We start from the raw sequence: 20,912 nt of genomic DNA on the forward strand, positions 1-20,912 counted from the left end.
GATGCTTGTCGAGTGTTCATTTAAAACCCTGTAACCAACTAGTTGGAGTGGAAATGGAGCTGTCAATAGTGAAACATTTAAAAGCTTTGTAGTTAGTGCAGTTTTAATCAATGTGTGTAAACTTGTGTTTCTATCATTTAACTGACCTGGTTTGGTTTGTACAACGAATCCTGCATCCCTTAGAAGGGATGACGAGGCCTAGATGCATTCGTAAACGACAGTTGGTGGGACCAGTGTGAGGCCACACATGAGTACCAGCTTGCATTACTGAAAATTTGATCTAAAAAAGGAAGATTTAAATAAATAGGCAACAGTTAATAAACAGAAATAAACATTGTAAAAAGTAGACATGGTGAAGCTAAATTAAAAGTACAGCTAGGCAAGAGCATACAACTGTAATTGATTTCTGGTGACTGACCTGGCCTCTTTTGCAGCTAGTGGCCTCTGGGTAACGTTCCAGCAAACCACAGGTTTTCGGGACATAGCGACATGAAGCAGCAGCCTTTCGACCTGAGAGAGTGTAAAACTTGCATACACATTGTGTTTTCCCCAAAAGTGTCTTAATATTAGATATATATAAAAAAAAAACAACAACCAGTAACGCCACCCAAGACTCTAGCAAATTCAAAGAAATCCACACTAGGTTGCTAAAAGAAGTGACTCTGTTTATGCTTAAAAACCATGTGGATTACATGTAAAATTATTTTCTCATTAAATAATTTTGTGCTTGCCAATGGTTTTCTGAGTAAAGGTGTGGTCTTAATTGCAGAGGAATTTTACAATAAAAAAAAAGAAGGTTAAGACGTATTAAGAAATGCACACAAAGAAGTCACTTTTAAATTAAGCAGGTTTTTGTTGGTCAACGCTGTGAATTCACTCCTGATCGCACGGATTCCTAATGGATTTGCTGGATTTTCGAGGCAAAATTTTGCACCTTAAAAAAGCAAGAACCACTAAAAAGAAAATCCTGGGTTAGGCGCTAACATCCCTGTGTCCCTACATAGGACAAGCTGTTGGGAAACGGGTGGATGGATTTATATCAAGTGCAATTATATAAGGAATTTGTTGGTAAATGTAATTATATTATACATTAATTATATATTTTACCCTGCTGCCACAGTGTAAACTGGCCCCAGTCTCCTGTCTCTCTCAGATTTTCATCTTCGGGCAAGAACTGCCCACTGTTGCCATCTAACACTGACAGTGCTTCATCTCTAATGGTCAGCCAGTTACGTTCCAACGTCTGTAAAGACATATAAACACAATGAAAGCAAAGCAGAGAGACAAGCATACAAAGAGCACTTCCTTCACTGTTAAAGTGTTGAATAATTGTAGGGGCAATTGTGGCCTAATGATTAGGGAGTCAGACTAGTAACCCGAAGGCTGCAGGTTCGATTTTCAATACCGGCAGGAAATGTTTTAATTTATTTTTATTTTTTTAAGTAAGTCTCTTCTGCTCACCAAGCCTGCATTTATTTGATCCAAAGTACAGCAAAAACATTAAAATTGAGATATTTTTTACTATTTGTGACCCTGGACGACAAACCAGTCTTAAGTGTCAATTTTCCGAATTTGGTCGAGATACAACTATTTGAAAATTTGGAATCTGAGGGTGCAAAAAAATCTAAATATTGAGAAAATCGCCTTTAAAGTTGTCCAAATTAAGTTCTTAGCAATGCATATTACTAATTAAAAATGAAGTTTATACATTTACGGTAAAGAAATTTACAAAATATCTTCATGGAACATGACCTTTACTTAATATCCTAATGATTTTTGGCATAAAAGAAAATCGATAATTTTGACCCATACAATGTATTTTTGGCTATTGCTACAAATATACCCCAGCGACTTAAGACTGGTTTTGTGGTCCTGGGTCACATTTAAAATAACGGTTTTCTTTTTGAATATATTTTAAAATGTAATTTATTCCTATGATTTCAAAGCAAAATCATTACTTTATTCACATGATCCTTCAGAAATCATTCTAATATTCTAAATTGCTGCACAAAAAAAAACATTTATTATTATTATTATTATGTTGCAAACAGCTGAATAGATTGTTTTCAGGTTTCTTTGATGAATAGAAAGTTCAGAAGAACAGCCTTTATCTGAAATAAAAATCTTTTGTAGCATTATGAATGCTACAATTTAATGCTTCCTTGCTAATTAAAAGTATTCATTTATATTAAAATTATTAAATTATATTAAAATAGAAAGCAGTTATTTTAAATAGTAAAAATATTTCACAATATTACTGCTTTTGCTGTATTTTGGATCAAATAAATGCAGGCTTGGTGAGCAGAAGAGAATTCTTTAAAAAAAAAGAAATCTTACTGTTAAAATTTTTTGACTGGTAGTGTATTTTTTTACATTTTTTGAAGATGCAGTTGCTAAGGTGCTCCCAGTGGATTTTAGTGGCAAGTCAAAAAGTACCCACCCTCAAACCTCATTTGGACCTCTATGACTTTAATTGCAAGTAAAGTTGCAATAACTGGATGAAAGATTACATATCTATGTATGTCTTTACCTTGATTAAAGCTGTATATCCAGTCTCTTCAGCCATCCACCAGGGTTGAGCACGAAGCCCTGGGACATTGTACAGAGATCTCTGCCATACAGAGGCAAAGTGACCTCGCCGATGTCCAGCCTCATACCAGTCATAGGCCTAAACAAGCAAAACAAAACAAAAAACACCAAATTCCCTTTTTTTCCTCTGTAAACTTCCTTTTAATAATCTTACTCTTACTTTTATCTTACACTCTTATCTCCTGTTCTCTGTAAAGCATCCCCGAGATGAAAGTAAAACCTTCCGTCATCAGTTCCTGGCTCTCCAGACTCCAAACCCTCCTAAGCACACACAAACATGGAGAAAATATTTAATTTCTTGTGTGTGTGCGCGCAAGTGGAAGCATATGCTGTACATTTCTGTTCATAAAATCGGAATTACCCTGAGGTACGGTATGCTCTCTGCAATCTTGTTTTCGGATTTAAGTATGAACCCGTAATGCACTTTAGCAAATCCGTCATGTGGGGCATGAGCTAAAACCTGAAGAGGAATTTCAAAAAAGGGGAAATTAGTTATCCACATCAAATTGGTAAATATAACAACAACATAATAGCGATGTCTTACCTCCTCGTATATTCGTTTTGCACTCTTGTTGTCACCCAGAAGCAGATGTGCCACTCCCAAGTCATTCTTTAAGCTAATGTCTTCTGGGAAAATCTGAACTAGCTCTTCCAAAGTAGCCAAAGATCCCCTCGTACGACCTGAACGGGAACATGACAAAGGAACATCTTTTGGGAATGTTCTCATATTGTTATGGACAACAAACAATTGCTATTTTACAACAGTCAATGAGAAGTCACCATAATTCTATATCTACTGTACATTACTTGTATACCTAAGAACTGTTGTCTGTCTGCACGTCTCTTTAATGTGGCTTTGATGAGGTCAGGTGGTACGTCTGGGAGCTCGGCTACTTCTCTGTATGAGTTCACTGCCTTCAGCAGCATCTCATTACTGCGCATTTTCTCTGCCAAATCATCTTCTGCCTGGACACATAGCACAATTCTTAGAAAAAAAAAAACTATTTTTTAAGGATTTTCTAAAGATGCTAAATAATGAGAGAGTGACGATTATGTGATGTAAACAGTAATATTAACTTTAATGACTGTGTGTTACCTGGGCCTTTCCATATCGGCATCTCGGACTTTGTGGGAATTTCTGGACAAGAGCTTCAAAAGCATGGAGAGATTCCTGAATTTTCCCCTGAAAAAAAAAAAAAAATTTTTTTTTATAATTTTGAAAAATACTATCTGCCACATTTTACAAAAAACATTTTATTCTTCCAGTAACATACTAAAAACAATTTTTTTAATAGTATAGAATCTTACCTTCTTGCGTAATTTCTCTGCAGCGTTGATCTCAGATTTGATTGTTTTGTCAAATTTATTAAGAAGTTTTGGTTTCTTTTTTTTGGCTGTAAAAGAATTCACCACAGAATTAGACTTACAGTAACTTAAAAGAACTTAATAAATCAAAGTGCATAATGTCTATTAGTATAGTGTTTTTCACAACAAGTATCTTTCGTGTATTTCAAAGCAGACCAATTAAAAAATAAAATAAAACAAAAACTTAAGCAGAGACATAAATAAGTTGATTTCCCCCGAAAAGTGTGCTGACTGTGGTTGTGTGGTGCTATCAGAACATTGTTATGTTTGTTTAAACATACCTTCTTTTTCTTCTTTGGACTCTCCTGAGGGTTCTTCTGTGAATTCTGTTGTCTCAGTAATTGATTCAGGTGTGGAGACTGATGTAGGCACAGGTTGAGCTGCAGGTGGCGACTCTGGTGAAATTTGGTTTGCAGGTCTTGATTCCTCTGTTGTGAACTCTAATGAAGGTTCAGCATCGGGTGTAGACCCATGTGGAGAGTGTGATGTGGATTCTTTACAGGACACATATAGTGTACTTTAACATAAATATAATACAAAAAGTGCACATTACATAAACCATACATAAGTATTTTAGTAAAATATTTCTCTTACCTTTGTTTTCACCAGGAGATTCTGCATGTAACTCTGAAATGGCACAAATGACAACAAAATTAAAAGAAAGAAAGAAAAATTAAAAAAGACTTTAGCTAAATACTGCATAATATTCATGTACATTTATATACTCAGGAACCCTAAGGAATCGAAACAAAATGAAAACTAATTTCTGTCTTCATTTTAAATTTCATTTCAGTCTTTTCCATCATATTTAATGTCAAAGATAAATAGGAATTAAATAGTCTAGATGTTTTATTTTTCATGAACTGACCTTTATCTTCTCACAACTTCCAAACTTTACAAAACTCAAAACATAGATGCATAAAAATAACCCCTACTGGGGGTGCTACAACTGGAAATCATCATTAAAGCATTAACCATATGATCAGTGCCGTTGAAAACTGGTATTCATCTTCTTTGTTGGACATTGTAACATGTGCTCTAATATAACTTGAATAAAGGCTGAATAAATTACAGTGGATTTATTTGATCTGAGAGAAAAAAAATAAAATATATCGGCCACAGGATGGTGCTGTCAGATTTTACAGGCATTTTTTCTCAAAAAACACAAGTGTCTGAGACTATATACTGTACTTGCAACCTTGCAGTATCAATATGAAACTTTAAAAGCACATAACATACACACATAAACAAAAAGACATTCTGAGGGCATGCACCAAGTCACATTAAACTATGCTAATAGGGGGCACAACAACAACGATCTAAATGGCTGACTGATATGATATTTGGCAAATATGCAGGAGGAGTCCAGATTAACATGTATATTAAATTTGGTCAGAATCGGCCACAAAGTGGCATTATAATAAGAATACTGACATCTAATAACTCCGGAACCGTAATGGTCAAATTTAGTCTCTTTTGATTCCCTCAGTGTCCCCAAATCAGTTGATCATGTGCATTCTACATATATAAAAAACAACAAAAACTTTTCCATAATTTCAAGTTACTTACTTTTTACATTAACCTACTTTTTCAAACTCACCCTAGGCTGTTTGTTTCAGTCACACAAAATTAGGTATAGTGAGGCACTTATATATATATATATATATATATATATTTAAAAAAAGGTTATCAGAAGAATTTTTTATCTTTATTTGTGAAGATATGGACCGCCCAGGGGTCTGACAGAAATATATACTGTATATTTAAAAAATAAAATAAAAATCTACCATTTCTACCAAAGGAAACAGCAGGGGCCTCATTTATAAAATGTTGCGCAGAACCCATCTTAAATTTGATCTTACAATCATTTCTCAAATATGCGTACGTGTGATTCATAGAATGAACGTACGCACAGAAAACGCATGTGCACCTCTCTTTCAGATGTGAAACCTATGAATTGCAAACAATGAATCAATGAATTGATCTTGAACTTGCACACAACTGAATGGATTCAGCTTTCTGCCTTGTAAACGACTCCTAATTAATGTCATTAACATATAAAAGATCACCAGTCATTGTCCAAGTTCTTTAAATTTAGAACAGCGAGCTGCAGTACTCCGACAAGAAAAATGTCTACTCAGACCCTGATGTGACACTACGCACTTTTCCACGTCAAAGGCAGTTTTTTTTACAAATATAAGCTTTGGTGTGGATTTAAGCGTACACACACTCTAAGTAAGTATGCACACTTTATAAATGAGGCCCCAGAGTTGAAGGCCATAATACTAATATTGTCAGAAAATTAGAAATCCTTTAAGGTCTCAGATTAAAATCGGTGCAAATGGTTCAATGGATTGGCTTTAATTAAACAATATTAAACTAATGAATGATTTATATGTATTTATTTTTTATGCAACATGTTTGCAAATAGGATATGTGATTGTAAAGGCTTTAGACCATTAAATAGTACTTACATTTTTAGATATCCTAAGGGTTCTCAACTCTGGCCCTCGAGGTCCTTGATCAAACTGACCTGCCTGTGACTTTCTAGTAATCCCCAAAGATTTAATGAACTTTTTCAGTTTTATTTGGTTAAGGTTGAAGCTAAACTCTGCAGGACCAGGGACCTCGAGGGCCAAATGTGAGAACCTCTGTCTTAATAATACTAAAAATGTATTAGACATGATTAAATGTAGTTTCTGGGACTTGAACTCGGGACACGCAAAGCGCAACGGCACGCTGCTCATGAAGCTATTGGCGGCTTTTAGAATTATTTCTCCTAGGTTGTTTGCCTGATCAGAACGAAATCAATGAAAAATAAATAAATAAATACAAATCTTTAGCTTTGCATTGTAGGCCAAATGTCAAAATGTAGATTTTATGTGACAAAAATGTAGTCAAAAAAGTTTGGCAGAGGCTGTTTACACTAACTCCATCCACCAACGTGTAACTGGGCTAGTCAACACTACAAAAGATGGCTGTCATGTAAGCTCTAATGGCGTAGATGGTAAAGCGTGTACCGTAGTCTTTTGACGTGATTGCATTCAAACTTGCCTTTTGCCGAACTTTTTTTCCTCCCTTTTCAAATCTCATTACATCGGAAAGGCATTTATTTCCAATAAAAATAAAGGAAATAATCAAAAAAGTTGAAAAAGTATCGGGTAGGGTTAGTGGAGGGAGGGCTTTATTGTCCCAATAATGTGGCATCTATTTAATAATTTCAATTAAAATTATTATTTACGCTCAATGTTATTATTGCATACTATTTTATAATGTAGTACAACACTGAGGTGCAGAAAATTGCCACTATTTGCATTAACTAGTATAAATAACAGAAAATCTTGCTATTTTAATTTGGATTTAGTGTAAATAGCATCTCTCGCTAAGAAATTATGCTATTTCCCCTAGTATATAATTGCTATTTACACTTAGTGCAAAACAAGATGTTATTTTCATTGCAAGATGTCAAAAATGATCCGAGGCTGTATCTCTGGAAGGTACTTTGGCAGACTGACATGAAATTTTATATTTGAAATAGTACAATCTATCCCTAACAATGTTGCATCAATTTCATCGCTAAAATTATGTTCAGTTGACATTTCTGCCATTAGTGTACCTGAACCCTATTTTTGCACAGTTTTTTTTCCTTTTCATTTTCTGTCATAAAAGTGAATGAACATCAGAGATGTCTTGCAGACCACAAGCTTGGATGGTTCCAAATATGCACTTCTACTGAGGTGCACAGACACCATCTGTCCAACACTAGATGGCACTATAATAAGGCATTGTGCACCCTGTACTCTGGAACCCTAGTGGTGTGACACTGGCATGAATGGAGAGAAGCAGAGCTTACCAAGTATTCTAAAGATGTTAGGGGTACTACAACTTAAGTTCCACCAGTGAATATGAAAATTGGCATTCATCTTCTTTTGAGGACATCCTAATATATCCTCTAATATGACTGCAGCAGCCAATCAAAATCCAGTGGCTAGTGAGGTCAAATCTGTATGGACTACAATTACAAAAATGGACATTTGTAAACTGTGTAAAAATGACTGTGCAAATTATTGTTTCTTTTAAATCCTTGGTTAAAGCTCTAATAAGGACACATCTAATTTTTGTTTATCTATGCAATTTATCTGCCGTTCTAATTTTCAAAACCTACTTTTTCTAATCGTTTCAAGTCATTCTCAGGAAACATGCATGGTTTCTTGAATTTCTGATTTGTGGGGTACTAACAGTAAACAATGTGCTATCTTTAATTGTTTGCTTGTGTCCTGTGTGAATGAGTTCTGACCCTCAACTGGTGTTCAACTGTTTGGAAAATACTGGCATCACCGGTATCTTGAGGCTTTGGCAGCACCGGTATACCATGGAACCCTAGTCTGTCATGGCATGAAGAATTGCCTCTATCATTTACTTACCTTTTTCTCGTAAGCGGTTCTCGGGTGATGCCACCATAACAGGCTTCTCAGTCAGACCTGTATAAATGTGGAGTAAAATCAGACACATTCCCAGCAAGAGAAAAGGGAAAAAAACAAAAAAACAACTTCAAGTACAAAGGTCATTTCTGCAATGGAATTCTACAAAAAGTACCATAAAAAAAATAAAATATTGCTATCATACAGCGTTATTTCATATAAAAGTCTATTCATTTTGGGTTGTTAAGAATACAAATAAACTCTTATCAATGCACACACAAATGAGTAAACTTGACCATGTATTAATCAGACAAAATATAAATTTAAATAAGGGAGAAAATACACACACACGAGTGGCCGTTACACCTCGGGTGTGCATTATTTTTCTAATAATTCAACGGACCGAAGTCAATTATTCCGCTTATACTACGGTTACCACACCTCAAGACATCGATCAGACAACATATTTCAAGGCATTCGTCCAGTATTTCTACTTAAATCGCTATTGTGAGTAGGATTATTTCTTCCAACGCCTCCGTTGCTAATTCCAAAACGCCATTTTAAACCTAGTAACGGAGGCTTGAGCCGTTGATAACAGATTAATGCAGTTAATAACTAAATTATGAGAGAGAGAGAGAGAGAAAAAAAATTACCTCTGTGCGTCTCTCAATAGTGTTCGGTGGCAATGTCTCTAGTTATAGTGAAACTTAACAGTTAACGTTACTTCCTTTTCTTCACAAACCGCGCTGTTGTTGTTACTTCGCTTGTGAGAAGTCATGTAGTTTTTAAGTTGTTTAACGTTACTGATAAAATCGTCAGAGTAGCGCTAACAACATTAGTGCGGTGTATGTTAGTGTGTGTGCAAACTGTAACTGTATGTGCGGTCTGTGAGGGAGAGAGAGCGGGAGAGAGTATGTGCTTTCCGTACATAATAAAGCGCAATTTTGTGGCAAAAACATGGACATGATCTGTCGTTTTTATCATATTGTTTACTATATTTATTTATTTGGCCAGTGTCGTTGTGGGTCTTGGTTATTTTGCTGTTGCAAGACCTTTGAAATAACAGAAATCATTTGGCGAAGTGATATGGTCATGTAATGCGGTCAAGAGCTGCCTGGAACTACTTTCGCCGTGCGTTTCCCTGAAAATAATTGCACACCTCAGAACGTTCGTCAGCCAATCAGATTCAAGCATTCAACGGCCCAGTAGTATATTAGTATATAAGTATATATATATATATTTTTTTATTTATTTATATATATATATATATATATTTATTTATTTATTTATTGAGGTAGTTACCCTGATACTTTTTTTAGAACATTTAACCGCACTTTAGTTTCAGTGAACATACTCGATAAACCATGCCAATGAATATATTAGCAAATAAAAATTACTTTGTCTTATCCTAGTTAAATATACAAGTCTTTTGCATGTCGTTTTCCCTGAAAACATTCATTCTGTAACATTATCAAAGCATTGCTGTTTGTTGAAACAGACCTGACTTGTTTGAGTAATGGCAGATGGTAAAATTGCTTAGCAGGTGTATTTATTTATTTTCAGAAATCTACCTAGAAACATTACTTTTGTTTGTTTGCTAGCACTAGTGGTAAATAAAATAACACACTTCAACTTCAACACACTAACAACATTCTACTATATCATTATTGTTACATGATTAACATCATTAAACATTAAAATGTTTCACACAAGAATAAAATGTTTCACACAATAATAAATGGTTATCCATCAAAGAACTGATAAGTTCAAGGTCTTACTATACTGGACAAAATAAACCTAAATGTAAACGCATAAATAAAACAACTATCAGTTAAAAAAAAAAAAAAAAAAATACAATTTAGCAGACATTGTCTGATCTGAAAATGTTGCTTCAAAAAAAAAAAAAAAAAAGGTTTAAAGATAGCAGGTTAGACATACAACTAACAACTGCAGACAACTGCTGAATAAATATAAGCAAATGTTAAAAACTTGATCCTCATTGTAGCTGCATAGCTTCACTTCCTGAACTTAAGTAGTGTATTCTTTCCTCATTAGCTCTTTCACCGGGCTCAGAAAAAGCAGAACTGATGCTTGATCAGTACTCAGTCTAAAATGCTAAAAATATCAGATTATGACTTTGTTCACACTGCATTCAAGTATAATTTGTTTTTCAAATATGTCCTTTTAGGACTGACTGTCTGCACTGTCATTTTGCAAGTAATCAGATGAAATTGGATCGATTTGTTCAGTGCATCTAAACTGAATGTCATAGTAATGATTTAAGTGCTAGCAAGAGACTTTTCTTCAACAAGAAGTGAGAACAGCTGTCAGTGTGAATAGAGATGATAAAAAAACAACAACCAAACAAAAAAAAAAAATCGTCATATGTTCGTTCGGCATTTCACAGTGATGCTGAACTTAACGCAAATGAAACAAAAGTGTTTTACACATTCATGAACACACAATGTTTAAAACCACTCAGTAATATGATTGTTCAAAAAAAATAAAAATCGCTTCAATCAATGTCATAGTTCACTATATGAAACAAATTCAGGCACATCTGTACACACTACTGTGTTGTGACATATAAGCTATGTCGCAAATGAAAAACGAAAACTATGAAATATAATGATCATTCAGATACAAGTGCAATTTCAAAACTAATTATTACTGTATTTCAAGTCACTAAATAGATCTGAGTTAGCAGCACCCTAACATAACCCATTTTTTTAATGCAATCGTGTCAGCAGTCATAGTGGCTCCTAAGTCAAGTTTACACCTGGCATTAACGTGCTTTATATTCATATTGTATATATGGAAAATTGTTTAGCTTGACTGCATTTATGCCTTCATTCCAGTCACCAGTGTGATCAGATAAACATAAATAAAGACCATGAAATTGTAAAGTACAAGAGAGGTTGTATTAACTGAAATATTTTCATTATTCTCCAAATTAAAAAAATATAATAAAATAAAAAATGGATAATTCAAAATGCATTGTCATTTTAACAGCTAAAAAAAAACAAACAAAAAAAACCTTAAGAATCTGGTTTCCATTTCCCTTCTTTCAAATGTTTCTACAATATAGGATGTTATTAAGAATTAGACAGTCTCATTGTGCTAAAAGCGTGTTTGATTATCTCTGATCCAGATGAACGTGGCAACATTTAAAATAATTTTTTTTTACACCTTGGTTGTTGTACGTATTGCGACAGTTCAGAAAGCTTAATGCTCTGTTACATATAATAAAGTAGCATACCACTACACTACAGGGTTCATTACACTCTACCTTAAACCTAGCTGACAGTGTTAACAAAAAGCATGTGAAATAAAAACTTGTCCCTTTTAGACTTGCACTCTATTCATTTACTGCTTGTTTTCTTAAGACAACAACAAAAAAACTAACCCTAGCTTTTCTAATCTTTTTGCATTCTATCCATTTTCTTTTTAATTATTATACAATTAACAAAAGCAAAAAAGGCCTCTAACAATAGCTTGCTCTATTCTTTTTCTATTCTATCCATTTTCTTTTTATTTATTATACACATTATTATATTATAAACCTTGCTATGTGTACTGCGTTAATAACTGTCACCGTCCCCTCTGTGGGACGCCTACGTTTACTTCACTATTTTACAATTAAATCCTAATCTAATCATGACAAACTATATATCGTTGGAAAGGTCTAAGACTCCTAAATAGGTATTTTACCACTTTTTTTGTTAAAACATTATGCAGGAAAAGTAATAGATTAATTTATGACAAGAGTGGACCTGAAAAATCTACATCATAACAGGAGTTCTGACCTTTGTCACAGAAAGTCTTCTTAGTTGCCTTTTTCTCTTATCACGCTTTAGAAATCAGAAGAAATTATATATCAGTTGAAAACTTAAAATCTCAAAATTCATTCTTTGAAACCCATTTTAAAATCAGACATTGCATTACCATGGAAATGATACATCAAAATCATGTTACAAAATGTTTTCATTCATGAATTATAAAAATTTAAGTTTGGATAGTGCACTATAATGGCTATGTTCAAAACTGTGAGTGACAGTTAAGGGGTTAAGCTAACTGAGACTTGTTATAGCGCTTTTTTTTTTTTTTTTTTTAAGCTGTTAGTTTTTCTGTTTGGCCGATAAGTTTTGGAAGCAGGTCTTAATGAGTTTACCGTCTTAACAGCGCTTATCTAGTAGTTATATTAAAGTTACTCAAGTTATTATAGTATAGTTAGCTTTAAATCTGCCATCAGCCACCTTGTTCTCTAAGATACTGGCATCGGCCATTAAAGAATCCATATTGAATTGTGTAAAAACCACTTGAAAACTCCCCTGTAATCATATGTGTAAAAAAGAAAAGAAAAAAAAAATCTTGGTGTTTTACTGCCATTACAGTTTATTTCAGCATTTTATTTATTTTTTACATTTTTTTGAAGATCGTAACTGGTTTGTTTTTCTCTTTACTGAAGATGTCTGCAAGATCACTGTACTTTATGGGAATATGAGTGGGCATCTGGGACTCACTGCTCTCTATACTGGTCAGGGAAACAGACGAGGAAAATTAATATGTATTTACACGTTCATTAAAAGGGGTCAAAAGTTTACCCTAAACCAGACCACCACCAAACTTTTGTGGTTTGAGAGATCTTGGCAGCATTTACTTCACCTGGATTTTAACTGTGATTTGATCCTCAAAAACAGATTAATGCCATGTGTAAAGGAGCCCTGAATAGTGCACAGTCAAGATATCCTTAAAGTAGCTAGCTACAGTACAAGCTACAAACAAAAAGCTGCTAACTACATTGAACCTAAGAGTATAAACTTTATGAATATATAACTTTCAATTGATATTTAATTCCGCAACTAGAGCAGTTTTTATCTGACATTAAAACAGTATATTACATATTAATAAATATTCACAGAGTAAAATTATTAAAACACTCATTTATACGACTCAATATATTTTTTTTAAATTCAGTCTGGACTTCTGTGCAGGCTAAATCACTTATTGCAGAGGTGTTCGACTCGGTTTCCTTGAGTCCCCCAACACTGCACATTTTGAATGCGTCCCATTTCAGATCTTGGTGTCTACTAATGAGGTGATGACGTGAATCAGGGGGGTTTGATTAAGGAGAAATGCAAAATGTGAACGGTTGAAGAGGGCTCCAGGGACAGGGTTGAAAACCACTGGCTTGTTGGATCCAAGAATTCATCTTTATTTACATGAAACATCCAAGCGAGTCAAACCTCCCAGCACAGGGAGCTGACAGTTAGGTCATTACCTCCTTCACTCAGCTGTACCATCAAGGGACCAACAGCAATGTTTTACTACAACACTAGTTAAAAAGTAGCTTGTTACCATTTTGAACAGCTGTCACTAAAAAAACGTTAGTAGTAACGCTACTTTTAGTTATTTACTTTGCAGCACTGCTCCTAGTAAACGCCTTACGAGTTTATTATTTCCAATTATATCTCAGTTATGGCAGTTTACTATTATTTCTTGATATTTTTTTTCGAAGATTTAAGTAAACCACGAGTAGATATTTTCTCGTCTCTGGTATTTTTTTCATCTGCTGATTCTTTTTCATTTTCTGATTGATCAACTTTTTGTCCATGAGCTTTTTTATTTAATTTTGCCTCTTTTTCTTGTTTGTAATTGTTCACATTTTCTTTTTCCTCCTTTCCATTTTTCTCTGTTTGCCCCTTTGGTGCACTCTCTTTTACTTTGTTAAGCCTTTCTTTCTCTGCTTTCTCTTTCTCCAGTCTCTCTTTTTCTGCCTTTTCTTTGGCCAGTCTTTCCTCTTTTGCCTTTTCTTTCTCAAGCCTTTCTTTTTCTGCTTTTTCTTTAGTGAGTCTCTCTTTCTCTGCCTTTTCTTTGGCCAGTCTTTCTTTTTCTGCTTTCTCTTTCTCCAGTCTTTCTTTTTCTGATTTTTCTTTAGCGATTATCTCTTTTTCTGATTTTTCTTTAGCGATTCTCTCTTTTTCTGCTTTCTCTTTCTCCAGTCTCTCTTTTTCTGCTTTTTCTTTAGCCAGTCTCTTTCTTTTTCTGCTTTCTCTTTCTCCAATCTTTCTTTTTCTGCTTTTTCTTTAACGAGTCTCTCTTTTTCTGTTTTCTCTTTCTCCAATCTCTCTTTTTCTGCTTTTTCTTTAGCCAGCCTTTCTTTTTCTTTTTCTGCTTTTTCTTTAGCGAGTCTCTCTTTTCTGCTTTCTCTTTCTGCAGTCTTTCTTTCTCTGCTTTCTCTTTCTCCAGTCTTTCTTTTTCAGATTTTTCTTTAGCGAGTCTCTCTTTTCTGCTTTCTCTTTCTCAAGCCTTTCTTTTTCTGCTTTTTCTTTAGTGAGTCTCTCTTTCTCTGCCTTTTCTTTGGCCAGTCTTTCTTTTTCTGCTTTCTCTTTCTCCAGTCTTTCTTTTTCTGATTTTTCTTTAGCGATTATCTCTTTTTCTGATTTTTCTTTAGCGATTCTCTCTTTTTCTGCTTTCTCTTTCTCCAGTCTCTCTTTTTCTGCTTTTTCTTTAGCCAGTCTCTTTCTTTTTCTGCTTTCTCTTTCTCCAATCTCTTTTTCTGCTTTCTCTTTCTCAGTCTTTCTTTTTCTGCTTTTTCTTTAACGAGTCTCTCTTTTTCTGTTTTCTCTTTCTCCAATCTCTCTTTTTCTGCTTTTTCTTTAGCCAGCCTTTCTTTTTCTTTTTCTGCTTTTTCTTTAGCGAGTCTCTCTTTTTCTGCTTTCTCTTTCTCCAATCTTTCTTTTTCTGCTTTCTCTTTCTCCAGTCTTTCTTTTTCAGATTTTTCTTTAGCGAGTCTCTCTTTTTCTGCTTTCTCTTTCTCCAGTCTTTCTTTTTCAGATTTTTCTTTAGCGAGTCTCTCTTTTTCTGCTTTCTCTTTCTCCAATCTTTCTTTTTCTGCTTTCTTTCTCCAGTCTTTCTTTTTCAGATTTTTCTTTAGCGATTCTCTCTTTTTCTGCTTTCTCTTTCTCCAATCTTTCTTTTTCTGCTTTTTCTTTAGCGAGTCTCTCTTTTTCTGCTTTCTCTTTCTCCAATCTTTCTTTTTCTGCTTTCTCTTTAGCCAGCCTTTCTTTTTCTGCTTTCTCTTTCTCCAATCTCTCTTTTTCTGCTTTTTCTTTAGCGAATCTCTCTTTTTCTGCTTTTTCTTTAGCGAATCTCTCTTTTTCTGCTTTTTCTTTAGCCAGCCTTTCTTTTTCTTTTTCTGCTTTCTCTTTCTCCAATATTTCCTTTTCTGCCTTTTCTTTGGCCAGTCTTTCTTTCTCTGCTTTCTCTTTCTGCAGTCTTTCTTTCCCTGCCTTTTCTTTCTCAAGTCTTTCCTTTTCTGCTTTTTCTTTAGCCATTTTTTCTTTTTCTGCCTTTTCTTTTTCAAGTTTTTCCTTTTCTGCCCTTTCTTTCTCCGCTTTTTCTTTAGTGGGTCTTTCTTTTTCTGCTTTTTCTTTGGCCAGTCTTTCCTTTTCTGTCTTTTCTTTAGTCTCTTTCTCCATCTTTTCTTTTTCTGCTTTTTCTTTGGCTAGTTTTTCTTGTCCCACTCTTTCTCTCTCTGCTTTCTCCTTGGCTAGTTTGTGCTCTTGTTCTCTTTGTATTCGTTCCTCTTCAAGCTTAGCTTCTGCCTCTTCTTTGAGTTTTTTGGCAGCAAGAGCAGCTTGTCTCTCCTCTTCCTCTTGAGCCAAAACACTACGGACCTCAGCAAGGGCTAGTTTGGCAATCTTTTTGGCTTCAATCTTCTCATGAATAATTCGTAGCTGCTCCTTCAGAGCTACTTTCAGCTTTCGCCCAATATCCCTGGTAGGATGTTCTGAGAATGAGTGGGACAAAAATTCACATCTCAGAAGGCTCATCATTCCCATGTCCCATGCAAACACACATATTATGTGATTGAGCTGTCTTAAGTGTGAATAACTGTCTTACTGTCTGTAATTCATGAGAAAGGAAAATCCACATTGTTCTTTCATTTAGAATGATCATTTCTTTTTGATTATGTTCAGTTTATTTGTCAATGTTAAGAATAAACTTGCAAGCTATCAGTAATTTTAGTTCAAGCTTTAGTGATTTATTGATTAAGTGATAGTTTGAAATACAAAAACTCCAATTGTTTTCATTCATGCATCTGATGAAATCGCACTGTTGTGCAACTGATTTCCATTACACACAGAATTTGTATGTATATATGCACAGAAACATACGCATCATGTGTTCTGCAGAAAAAAAAACGTCATGCAGGTTTTGGAACAACATGAGGGTGAGTATATCATGATATAATTACTTTTTGAGCATTACTGAATCTAATTTATTATGCTACTAACTCCATAACCCATGCTAAGTACCTCTGTCTTTTTTAAGCCCCACTTCTTTAGGTCTCTCATCTGCATTGAAAGAGGGGCAAACAGAACTTAGAAGAAAGAATGACCTGGAAAGATGTGTAATTGTTGCAACTGCCAAGTGACATAACACATGCTCTACTAAAATCATCCAGCACAATCACCTTTAGCTGAATACTAAAACATAATTAAAATAAATAAATAAATGTGCATTGGGTAAGGTATAGCAAGTAATCATATCAGATGCCATTATTAGTTATTTAAAAATAAATCCCCCTGCCCACCACCATTTATTCAACCTCATAACATTCCATTTATCTATAGAACACAAATGAAGATATTTTCAATTTTTTTCTCCAATGAGAAAAAATAATTTTCCTTAAGTATGATTTTCCCCTTTAGTATCCAAACAGCATTTTCTGGAGGGAAGAAAACGATAATGATAAATAGACCCCCACAAATCCACATGCAAACACTAACTAATCACCAGACTATGTGGTCCACAGCAGTAATTAAACACTGTATAAAAAAAAAAAAAAAAAAAAAAGGAAACCTTTAGAACTTTTATAAAATTAATCTTGTCAGAAGACGTATCCCTGTGGATATGATGTTACTGGTTTTCAGAAGGGGCTAAATATTCGCCTCATCGACTAGTGAGATCACTGAAATTTGGTAAAGAACTGCCTAATGCATTACTACCTAGAACCTAGAAGGTGTTTCGCCTTTTGACTCACTATAAATGTCATGTAAGAACTGTAGTCAGGAAAAAAAATATCTTGAATGACCATGATCACCAAAACGCTTGAATTCATTTTTCTAAGGAGCCTAAAGAGTTGACTATGAAGCATTGGTCAGGTCTAGTCTCTGCAATGTTATGTGGCAGTAAAATGAAGTCAGCTGAGTACTAAATGACCATTCAATGACAACACTCACATATTACAGGACGACAATGCCAAAATTCATCTGGCTCAAATTGTTTAAGAGTGGTTCAGGGAGCACAATGACTCATTTCTACACACGAACTGGGCACCACAGATTCCTGACCCTAACCGCACACAGAGCTGGGTAGTTTAGTTCCAAATTGTTATCCATTAATGATTTCAAATTACATGACCAATATTGAAGTTAGTAACGTAATCCATTACATTACATTACACATTTTAGGTAATATAATCAGACTACTGTTTGATTCATTTTGACCTAACTCATTTATCACATTGATTTAAATAGGATAATTTTGTACCATATAAACATGCAAAGAAAAAGAAAATATATAGTGCATTAAACATTACATTATGACAAGGTTTCCCCAAACTGGCGTTCGTAAAGTTTAATGAAAGTTTAATGAAAAGCAAATAATTAATCCAATCATAAAACTGTAAAATTAAAATTGATCATTTTAAAGTAACAATCAAAATAAAACACTTAGGGTAAACGTACCTATTAAGCTCACCAATATCTACATTGAGACATTTTTAGTGCACAAGATATTGGTTTCAGTACAAAATGTTATGTTAAAATAAAATATTAATCTCTCACACAAATATTTAATTTTATTTTAAATGACAAAAGCATTTCAATTAAGATATACATCATTCAATTCAAAAAGTCCGGCTGTGCTTAATGGGTACACTTATGTACCCTTTAAGCACACCCCTGTTCCTATTAAGCTCACATCATGTTTTATTAAATATTCTTGTTTATTTTAAGGAAAATTTTTAAAGAATAATTGTAAAAATATATATTTTTTGAAGGTACAAAGTCAACCACAAAACAATAGAACACTAAAATCAAGCAACAAGGCATTCAAGTCGATCAGTTATAGATTCATAATGAAGTGTCATCTAAGCACATTGCAACATCTATACTAGTCCACGTTCAGCTAAGTAACATTCAAAAATCAAATAAAACAAACCAATAAAACATTTAATTCATGGGGATGAACACATAAACAAGCCTCGTTATGAAACCTCTTTTTAAATGGATGTCAACTTATCTTTTTAATTGGAAAAGTTGATGCTAGTTACCAAAGATCAGAGCCAGTTTGCAGATTTGAGTCGACAGAATCCATAGAAAATTGATTAACTTAACTTAAAGTGACAACCATCAGTTAATATTTAAAGTCTGTTTATGGAGTATTTATATAGATGTTCAATGTGGAAGAGCTTAAAGAGAGCACACAGAGCTTAATTGGAGCAGCAACAATGTTTAATAAATTTCATGTAATATTTATTAAAATTGCAGGATTTTGCTAAATAAATAGTCTAGGTCATGTATTAAGTTCATACATATTTTAATATGAACAACATCTATGAAATTATACTTTTTCTTATTAATGTCACACTGAAGCTGTGTGATTTTCATAGTAGTGCACCCTTTAAGCTCACCTTACAATAATATGAAATCTTTAAGAATTACAGCACTGTAAAACCACAGACCAGCAATAAACTGTCAATTTATAATATTATGGATGTAAAAGTACAAGCCAGTAATGTCTGTGAAGTAATATACAGGTGCATCTCAATAAATTAGAATGTCGTGGAAAAGTTCATTTATTTCAGTAATTCAACTCAAATTGTGAAACTCGTGTATTAAATAAATTCAGTGCACACAGACTGAAGTAGTTTAAGTCTTTGGTTCTTTTAATTGTGATGATTTTGGCTCACATTTAACAAAAACCCACCAATTCACTCTCTCAACAAATTAGAATACTTCATAAGACCAATAAAAAAAAAAAAAACATTTTTAGTGAATTGTTGGCCTTCTGGAAAGTATGTTCATTTACTGTATATGTACTCAATACTTGGTAGGGGCTCCTTTTGCTTTAATTACTGCCTCAATTCGGCATGGCATGGAGGTGATCAGTTTGTGGCACTGCTGAGGTGGTATGGAAGCCCAGGTTTTTTTGACAGTGGCCTTCAGCTCATCTGCATTTTTTGGTCTCTTGTTTCTCATTTTCCTCTTGACAATACCCCATAGATTCTCTATGGGGTTCAGGTCTGGTGAGTTTGCTGGCCAGTCAAGCACACCAACACCATGGTCATTTAACCAAGTTTTGGTGCTTTTGGCAGTGTGGGCAGGTGCCAAATCCTGCTGGAAAATGAAATCAGCATCTTTAAAAAGCTGGTCAAAAGTGCTCCAAAATTACTTGGTAAGCGGGTGCAGTGACTTTGGTTTTCAAAAAACACAATGGACCAACACCAGCAGATGACATTGCACCCCAAATCATCACAGACTGTGGAAACTTAACACTGGACTTCAAGCAACCTGGGCTATGAGCTTCTCCACCCTTCCTCCAGACTCTAGGACCTTGGTTTCCAAATGAAATACAAAACTTGCTCTCATCTGAAAAGAGGACTTTGGACCACTGGGCAACAGTCAAGTTCTTCTTCTCCTCAGCCCAGGTGAGACGCCTCTGACGTTGTCTGTGGTTCAGGAGAGGTCAACTGTAGCCAAATTCCTTGACACGTCTGTGTGTGGTGGCTCTTGATGCCTTGACCCCAGCCTCAGTCCATTCCTTGTGAAGTTCACCCAAATTCTTGAATCGATTTTGCTTGACAATCCTCATAAGGCTGTGGTTCTCTCGGTTGGTTGTGCATCTTTTTCTTCCACACTTTTTCCTTCCACTCAACTTTCTGTTAACGTGCTTGGATACAGCACTCTTTAAACAGCCAGCTTCTTTGGCAATGAATGTTTGTGGCTTACCCTCCTTGTGAAGGGTGTCAATGATTGTCTTCTGGACAACTGTCAGATCAGCAGTCTTCCCCATGATTGTGTAGCCTAGTGAACCAAACTGAGAGACCATTTTGAAGGCTCAGGAAACCTTTGCAGGTGTTTTGAGTTGATTAGCTGATTGGCATGTCACCATATTCTAATTCACTATTGAGATAGTGAATTGGTGGGTTTTTGTTAAATGTGAGCCAAAATCACCACAATTAAAAGAAACAAAGAATTAAACTACTTCAGTCTGTGTGCATTGAATTTATTTAATACACAAGTTTCACAATTTGAGTTGAATTACTGAAATAAATGAACTTTTCCACGACATTCTAATTTATTGAGATGCACCTGTATTAGTGTAGCACACAATCTTATACAGCTAATCAGCTAACGGTGTTCTGTAGCATCTGTGCTATGTTGCTAAATCCATCTTTTGGATCTAATGAAATTATTTCCCACATCCAAGTTCCAGGCTATAATATGCAAAAGTCTGAACATTAAT

At 34.6% G+C, this 20,912-nt stretch overlaps 2 protein-coding genes across 5 annotated transcripts in view; both read right to left on the reverse strand.

Moving 5' to 3' along the window:
* unm_hu7910 (un-named hu7910) overlaps positions 1-20,912 on the reverse strand; it is a 40,410-nt gene that overhangs the window by 1,578 nt on the left and 17,920 nt on the right. For 3 of the 4 annotated variants that reach the window (XM_058780930.1, XM_058780928.1, XM_058780929.1), the window contains 13 exons: positions 8,379-8,435; positions 4,549-4,581; positions 4,236-4,448; positions 3,898-3,983; positions 3,686-3,772; positions 3,405-3,555; positions 3,134-3,270; positions 2,951-3,049; positions 2,761-2,850; positions 2,531-2,668; positions 1,108-1,243; positions 419-510; positions 147-280 (listed from right to left, as the gene is read on the reverse strand). In XM_058780930.1, coding sequence (XP_058636913.1) covers positions 147-280; positions 419-510; positions 1,108-1,243; positions 2,531-2,668; positions 2,761-2,850; positions 2,951-3,049; positions 3,134-3,270; positions 3,405-3,555; positions 3,686-3,772; positions 3,898-3,983; positions 4,236-4,448; positions 4,549-4,581; positions 8,379-8,435 — 1,453 coding nt within the window. Of the gene's footprint in view, positions 1-146; positions 281-418; positions 511-1,107; positions 1,244-2,530; positions 2,669-2,760; positions 2,851-2,950; positions 3,050-3,133; positions 3,271-3,404; positions 3,556-3,685; positions 3,773-3,897; positions 3,984-4,235; positions 4,449-4,548; positions 4,582-8,378; positions 8,436-9,028; positions 9,562-20,912 lie in introns of those variants that run through there. The other variant, XM_058780931.1, reaches the window with a different exon arrangement.
* On the reverse strand, positions 14,934-16,686 carry LOC131543535 (uncharacterized abhydrolase domain-containing protein DDB_G0269086-like). The gene has a single exon (XM_058780934.1). It carries the CDS (start codon positions 16,217-16,219, stop codon positions 15,221-15,223), a length of 999 nt encoding a protein of 332 aa, XP_058636917.1. The 5' UTR covers positions 16,220-16,686; the 3' UTR covers positions 14,934-15,220.

Source organism: Onychostoma macrolepis, chromosome 07 (genome assembly GCF_012432095.1).
Source record: "Onychostoma macrolepis isolate SWU-2019 chromosome 07, ASM1243209v1, whole genome shotgun sequence".
Classification (NCBI taxonomy): domain Eukaryota; kingdom Metazoa; phylum Chordata; class Actinopteri; order Cypriniformes; family Cyprinidae; genus Onychostoma; species Onychostoma macrolepis.